At 41.9% G+C, this 8,244-nt stretch overlaps 1 protein-coding gene across 1 annotated transcript in view; it reads right to left on the bottom strand.

Annotated features, from left to right (window-relative positions):
• Cdh20 (cadherin 20) overlaps positions 1–8,244 on the bottom strand; it is a 255,653-nt gene that overhangs the window by 54,048 nt on the left and 193,361 nt on the right. The window contains exons 3-5 of the mRNA XM_005348282.3: positions 4,800–5,094; positions 4,190–4,309; positions 1,790–1,957 (exon numbers count right to left, since the gene is read on the bottom strand). Of these exons, the coding sequence (XP_005348339.1) occupies positions 1,790–1,957; positions 4,190–4,309; positions 4,800–5,094 (583 nt within the window). The remainder of the gene's footprint in view (positions 1–1,789; positions 1,958–4,189; positions 4,310–4,799; positions 5,095–8,244) is intronic.

The following is an 8,244-nucleotide window of genomic DNA, read 5'->3' as shown; positions in this document are numbered from 1 at the left end:
AAAAAAAAAAAAAAAAAAAAAAAAAAAAAAAAAAAGAAAAAACAAAACAAAATGCAAGCTATTCAGCTAATAGACTGAATTTATTCTGTTTGTAATTTAGGTGTGTGTGTGTGTGTGTGTGTATGTTTGGGCATGCACACGCACATGCATGTGTGTATACTTGTGTGTAGAAGCCAGAAGTAAACCTTATGTGTTGTTCTTTAGGTGCCTTTCCCCTTGTTTTGAGAGAGGGTTTCTCACTGGCCTATAATTTGCTGTATATTACGTTAAGTATGTTAAGAACATGGAGCAGGGAATCCCGGGAATCTACTCTTTTCTGACATCCCAGCATGGGGATTACAAAAAAGTACCAGCATTGCTAGCCTGGGATTCTTGGACTGTACTTGGGTGCTCATGCTCACGCTTGCAGAACAAGCTCTTGAATGATCGAGCTGTTTCCTCAGCCCCATTTTTGGGTTTTAGTTTTAGTTTTTGTTTGTTTCCCCCCTTTTCCTTGCTAAGTGTTCAACCTGGAATTGTGTCTGCTGTTTCTCCGGTTTCTTCCCTTCTGGCACTCACTTCCAAGGTCACATCTCCATTCCTTAAGGACATTCAAGCTGATTGCTTCGCTGTCACTTCATATTCAGATCTGAATTTGTCTTCCCCTGCCTGACACTAGTTCCGTTACGTATTCTCTACTCTGTCAGCGGTACAGTCCTGCTCCAGATTAAAAGTGGTGTCCTCTTTGACAAACCCTCAGCTGTGTTTCCTCTAGCCAGGAGAGTAAGAGACAGGAGCCCATACTTACTTTTTCCAGTGCTGTGTGCTTTCCCCACGCCCACCCCTGTCTTTTTCTGTGTGTAGAAATAAATAAATAAATAAATAATAAATTGTGTGTGTGTGTGTGTGTACACATATATTGTATATTGCATCCCTAGGTAGTATCTCAACTTGATTGTGCTTGAACGAATGTGGGTTCTTCATTTTGGCGTGTTGTGTTTTTCCTTTTCTGCTAGTGTAAATCCTTTCTCTTCTTCAGTCTTCTGTTTAAGTCTCATTACCCTGTGAGACCTTCATTCATTTTTCACTTGTTGAGAACAAGTAGCCAACTCGTGTGCATTGCACAAACTGTTCCATGACACTTTAGTCTTTCCCAGCTGCAGAATTAGTCAACATAAGAATCTACTCAATCTGCACCATTTATAAACCCACAAGTGTCCCACCAAGCATTCCTTATTGGTTTCCCCCTCTATAACAGGACATGTGCTCGCTGGGTGGATTTGAAGTTTGGGAGACAGGGGTTAGTACCTTGTGTGCCCTAGCCTGGTGTCCCTACAGATCATGTATGGCACCGAGTTGTATATTGTTTGGTTACTTCGGTCAGATGGTGGCCTGTTTAGCTACAGCTCTGGCTGTCTCACAAAATGTGTTCTGAACTGGTGCCCATTTGGAAAATCATTTTCTTGCAAATGAGCTCTTGATGGAGATTAGTGGTCAAAAACAAATCTTACACATGATGATGATTTGTGACCCATGAAAATTTAACCCTATATGACAAATATTATTCTTAGTACTCAGTGTGCAGGTGGGTGATGTGGCCATCAGGTTAAAAATATGGGGAAAAAAAGTCTAAGAAGATTTAACAGGGATGAAGTAGTGAAAAAAGAGTTGAGAAACACTGGTTCAGTGATAGTTGATGGTTGTGGTGCAGAAAGATATTAATAAATGACATTTAATGCAAAGTAACAGTACCCCTAAACTCTGTGAGATGCGGCTCCCTCTGGTCTGAGAGATATGTCTTGGTACTTACTCTGGGGAAAGCGGGGTGGGTTATCATTGACATCTGAGAGGGTGATGTTGACTGTTGTAGTCCCAGCTAATCCTCCAAGCTGCCCTCCCATATCCTTGGCTTGGATGATTACTTCATAGTATTCTTTGGCTTCTCTGTCCATGTTCATGAGTGCTGTTCTGATTACACCTGCAGGATAGGAATTGTTTTAAAAAGCAAACTGGCAAGGCAGGTCTTCTAAGGATCCGTGTGTGCTTGTCTCCTTTGTGTATGTAAATACCTAATACCAAGATGCACAGAGCCTATTTTTATTAAACGTGTGGTTAAAATCCCAGCTTCAGAAAAGCACCGTGTGAAACAAAGGACCAAGAAATAGACAGCCATCAGGAAAGGCCCAGAGGCTGTGTCCTTGGCAACGTTACTGAAGCAGAACAGGAGGTGGCAGCAGTGGTTTTCCTACAGACTCCAGGACATGCCTGCTAAGGCGTTTGTAGAGTGTCTTTACCTGGGATTTGAGTACAGGAAACAAAGCTCCATGTGTCTACAAATCTGTGATTCTAGATAATTTCCCTGCTCCTTCTGCCTTCAGCCCTAGAGCCCTGGTAGTGTGGATGACTTTCTAGAAACTGTCTCTTAGTATGTTTCCCTGCTTCCCCCTTGCCAGGAAGGAGGGATGAAAAGGATTAGACTCCCTTTGTTTACAGTCGCTGTTCTCTTTTCCTCTGCTTACTTCTGTGCCTCGAGTTCCTGAAGCAGGAAGGGCAGAGAGACTGTGTGCTGTTTATTTTTGCCATGCATAAAAGATTAACTTCCCCAGACAGTTCAGAGGAGAAGCAGCATGAAGGTGTGGTGACTGGATTTCACTAAGAAGAGGGGTCTAAACCATATGCAGCGACATGTAGATTCTAATCTGCCAGGGATGTTTAGAGTTTTACCTCCTTTTTAACCTCGAGTTTAGGAAATCTGGCTTTCCTACACTTGCAGGGAAGGTTAAGGCCTATTGTTACAGGGTTATGACACAGCTTGTGACTAAACTGGCATCCTGCAGGGAAAGGCAAGCCTGTGGGACAACACCCTGCCTAAGTTTCCTCCAGTGATGTGTGTGGTGTAGTCACTGATGTCATCCTAAAAGGGAATGTGTAGTATTTTTCCTTGTAAATGCCTCTTGGCCAAAGCAATGACAATCACCTCATGTATTTTTGACCTTAACACTGTTGACGCCCCTCATGGGCATTGTCAGAATAATGTACACTCCTTCCGAGGATGTAAAGGACACACGACCCTGTTTCTGCCTGGAGTTTCCTTCCCTGCGGGCATCCATTCATTCGTCCCCTTCCCCGTGGGTAGAATTACTGAAGCTTCTGCTTTATAGACATTTCTAGCTGTGATCTTTGCTCTTTCCTCCTACTAATTTACACTCTCTCACTTTCTACCTTTATGATACCATTTTCTGAATGCTGGGCTACCTTGAGGACATATAGGAAGGAAAATTCTCCCAGTAATAACAGAGATATATTTCTTTTCTATCAGAAAAGGAGGTGACTTTGACTGTTCACTGATGACTTAGGCTCTGTGGTTGTTTCTTTGCTCAAGTTCTGCCTCTTAGGTCGGTTAAAAATGGTAATGTTTATGAAAGTGCTTGGAGAAGGAGAAGTAACAGTAACAGTAACAGTAGCTATTCTGCCCAATACAGACACCAAAGTGATTTCCCTTGGGATAAAACATGAATCCTGTAGTCAAAGTTCCTTGAAACAAGCAAAGTCCTAGGCTTCCCAGTCTCTCCTCTTCTGCCATGCTGCCTCTTATCAGTTCTGTTCTCTTTGCATCCCCCCTTGGAGGAATGACCTCCAACAGGCGCTGCCTTTCTGGGGACCATATTCATGTGCTCTTGCCTGTCTCATCAAAACCCACTTGCCTGGCAGTCATTCACTCTGCCCTTGTCTTTTGCTTAGCAAGGATTGGCTCAGTGATAAAATGTTGTGGGTATATCAGTAACCACAGGAACTTGGTTAGCACTTGAATGAATCCTGATGGTCAGCTGAATGATTGCCCAGAAGGCTCTGTGAGTCTAACTATAGAGCAAGCCCAGGTGAATGTGGCTTGCTTTGGTCTTGATGGAGTTATAGAAGACCTTAAATCTTGGTAAATAAATATAGACATGGGAGTTTTGGGGAGGTGATGAGGAGATAATTTCTGTAGGCAAGGCTTTAGTGTTGCTCAGCAATCCATGAACACTGTCTCACCCTCCCCATACCCAACACTTCCAATGTGCTCTCATAATCCTAAAGATTATGACAGTCTTTTCTGTGTAATACATTTCCTGGAGAGTCCTTGAAAAGATGAGTTGGGTCTGTCCTAAGAAGGAAACACAAGGATTATTCAATAAACAATCACCTCTGCCTTGACACTTGTACTATATACCTGTTTTGGAGTCCACAGAAAAATACGGTTGGCCCTGGAGAATGCTATACACTACCCGGGCACTGTTGCCATAGGTTGGGTCATCAGCATCTGTGGCTGTCACTTGGATAACAGAGGTACCTGAGGGAGAGAAGTGGGAGAAATCTGTTCACGCAGTTATAAAGAGCTGGTATATCCTGAATGGTCAACCTTAAAACATTTTGCAGATGTTATGCTTGCTTCTTTGGGAGAGTTTCCTTCCTAGATCAAGCCTCTTGTTACTCAATGGGGTGTTTAAATTCTTAGTAACCAGTAAAAGTAACACTGACTATGTAGTCTTCTTTGTTCATTGGTAACAGCGAGTATTAACCCTTAGCAACCAAATATATGCTACTAGCCATCTAATTCATAGTTTATTCTTAAGGAATCAGAACTGGAAGAGGCTGGGAGATTTATTATGCTTAATGTGGTGGCTTCAAAAAGCTGCATAACTTCCTACCCACTGAACAAGTTGGTGGTCATCTTGGTTTCACTTTTATTATTTCTCCACATTTTCTGCTCTATGTGTACACAATAGGGTCACCTCGAGTGTGTCTACTGTTTGTGAAGAATCAGTGCATCCCCACCTTACCTACTGGTGACATTTCTGGCACAGTGGCAATGTAAGGTCCATCGAGGAACTTGGGCTCATTGTCATTGATATCTTGGATTTTGATGATGAACTCTGACTCTGGCTCCATTGGTCGGCCTGTCCGCCTATCTAGGGCTTGAGCTCTTAAAGTGTATTGGGCTCTTTCTTCTCGGTCCAGCCTCTGAATGGCATGGATGTCTCCAGTGGTGTCATCAATAGTAAACACGATGCCTGCTCCTTCTCCTGAAAGGATGTATTTGATGGATCCATCTCCTCTGTCCATATCTGAATGAAGCTGGGGACAAAAGTATTGAAATTTCATTATGGACATACACAGGAGTAGGAAATAAATTGATTTCCACTTTTGTACAGATGTAAGACCTTCCTTTATCTACAAATGTTCTTTCCACATTAGCGTTTAGAAAATCTTTCTGTAAATAACTACCATGCTTTAAAATGATAAATAAAGCGAAATACAGTTTTCTATGTCATATTCAATGGAGTTTTCTCTCCTACCTGTTAGTTCCTGAATAAACCATTCTGAGGCTTAATATGAGTGACACGCTGTTTGGCCTATTAGCTCAGGCTTACAATTTAAATCAACCCATTTCTATTATTCTATATTATGCCATGAGGCCTGTGGCTTGTTACCTCACATCTTGCTTTTCCAGTGGCTGCTGGCATCTCCCTGACTCTGCCTTCATTCTCCTCTATCTCTGCCTGGATTTCCTGCCTAGCTGTATTCTGCCCTACCATAGCCCCAAATCAGCTTAAAAGATGATGAAGTGACCCATTAAAGAGTTAAGACCAGGGACCACAAGATGCCTGATAATTTATACTTGTTTCTGGGACCCCATGCTGGGAGGGGAGAACTGACTCTTTAAAATTGTCTGTTGACTTCTGCACATGGGCCCCCACACATACACACATTAAATAAATATAATTGTAAAAAGATTAAAGGTAAAGGCCATTATATATAGGAAGTAAAATGTGACTTTCATGGACTCCTGTAAAGCTTCAAGTTCTGAGACCCCCTAACTTCCTAGTTTCCTATTTAAGACTAAGTTTGTGTCAGGTATGGTTTAAGTGCTGATTGTGTGTGTGTGTGTGTGTGTGTGTGTGTGTGTTTTACAGCAGTATCTCTCTTTTTAGTAGGACTCATTTGAATAGTAGGAATCAGCTGAATTTGGATTCAGTTGATTCACTAAAATCTATGTGTGGATGGTTGAGTTAGGGGCTTGCTTCTGTGTTTATCTGACTATATTTTTCTCAAATGGATTTAAAAAAAATATTTTATTTTTATATACATGGATGTTTTGCCAGCATGTATAACTGCACTATTTATGTCCCTGTTGCCTACAAAGGCCAGAAGAGAGCATCAGATACCCTGGAACTGGAGTTACAGATGGTTGTGAGCCACCGTGTGTGCTAATAATCAAACCAGGGTCTTCTGGAAGAGCAGCCAGTGTTCTTTTTACTCCTGAGCTATCTCTCTAGTCCCATCTTCTCATATTCTTTTGTAATGATTTCTCCAAAGACATCTGGGAGTACCATTTTACCTTGGCCTAGAAACATGTCTGTCTTTATAATTGCACATAATGTGTATAGATAGAAAGAATGCTGAGATTTTGTGTTATCTTATAGGCCTCCCCAAAAGGACCTGCAAAATCATTAAGTTTAGTTAGCACTGCTAACTCTGTTGCTGTCTATGTTTCCACACTTGTACACTTCAGCACCAAGGATTAAATCATAAAACAGATAAAACAGCAACAAGTGGTAGGCTGAATGCCGCAAACTCAATATACCTGATATGAATAGGGTTTATGTCAGTTATCAACTAAGTGTCCCTGTCATGAGGAAATATACTGTGTATAATCCTTAATTTTCCCATATTGTAGATGGAGAATAACATTAATACTAAAGGTTACTGGGTTCATTAGAAATTAATGTATGTAAAGTACAGAACACCGTTCCTTTTTTATAGGAGGAAAGCTATAAATGGGGCCAATTACGGTGATGACATACCTGCTGAGAGAAAGGGATAAACATACCCGGCTCTTATCTGCTCTCTTCAAGCCTCCAGGAGTAAAAACTACCTAGAGCTAGAGACCTTGTTGCTATGCAGAGCCCAATGACCAGGGCCCCTAAAGCACTGGAGGGGCTCTGATCCTACTCCTGTGAGGGTTAATGTGTAGGGACACTCAGGGGACACCTGACAGTGTAGTCACAGCCTCCTCGGACAGGGATGGCTTTAGAGACTGGGACTGGTTTGGAGCTAATCTTAGATTTATTCCTGGCCAAGTCATGCTGTCTAAGGATTGAAGCTATGCCTTATCTACAGAAGGGAAAGAAGAGAATAAAAATCACCTAAAAATAGATTTGGACTTCTTTCTACTTAAAAGTGTTCTATATAGAATATGACAGTCTCACATGTCTCTATTCCATATACACTGTTAACACTAAGGTCTCCTATTTATTCAGTTTAAAGAGCAAGGGGAAAAGCCTAGCACTTATTGTGTAGAAGTAAAAGACACTTAGTTTGGAACTGGGCACAAAGAAATGAAGATCATTCCCTTTGGAAATATGTTCCCCAGCACCATAGAACTGGAAGGAGAAAGACAAACGTTTCAGGAGTTTCTTAAATTATGAGCTTAAAAAAAACTACATCTGTATATTTCCATACATAATTTTAAGACATATGACATTTGACTTGCAATAGGACAGGTCAAGTTATGACAAGTTATAATGGACACAGAGCTTGATACATTAAGCACACGGTACCATAACAGACCACGTGTGAGTGGCCTGCATTTAGTGTAGGCTTAAACAAGAGAAACCAAAGCTAGCACTGCTGAGGGGCAACCATGCTTCTTATGGTTGATGAGGCTTACTAGGGTCAAATGGGGTCAGTGCTGAAGCTCACAGCCGTTCTCTGGCTTCCCTCTATATGAGAAGATACTGAAGAATCTTTGTAGAGAGTTCTCTGGAGGAGACTATGAAATCCTCTTGGTAAGTACTCTGGCCTGTAGCAGGTTGTACAGGCTGAGGCTAAAGCTTTTGCAGGAGCCTTATGTCATCTTTATTTTAAGGGGTAGTATCTTGCAGGTTGCTTCTGAGTGTGTCTACTGCTTTTCAAGGTGTCCTTGTCAGTTTTGTTGTCAACTTGACACACCGAGAAGAGCAGACCTCAGTTGAAGAATTGCCTTCAGCCAATGGCCTGTGGGAATCCATGCGGTTATTTTCTTGATTGCTTGTTCTTGTAGAATGGCACAGACAACCGCAAGTGGTACCATGCCTTGGTGCTGGTGGAAAAGGAGCTGAACTTGACCTGAAGAAAAGTTTGTAAGCATCATTCCTCCATGGTAAATGCCTCTGCTCCTCCATGGTTAATGCCTCCTCTGCTCCTCCATGGTTAATGCCTCTGCTCCTCCATGGTTAATGCCTC

This window comes from Microtus ochrogaster, chromosome 6 (assembly GCF_000317375.1).
Source record: "Microtus ochrogaster isolate Prairie Vole_2 chromosome 6, MicOch1.0, whole genome shotgun sequence".
In the NCBI taxonomy this organism is placed as follows: domain Eukaryota; kingdom Metazoa; phylum Chordata; class Mammalia; order Rodentia; family Cricetidae; genus Microtus; species Microtus ochrogaster.
This window is presented reverse-complemented; position numbering and strand designations above follow the sequence as displayed.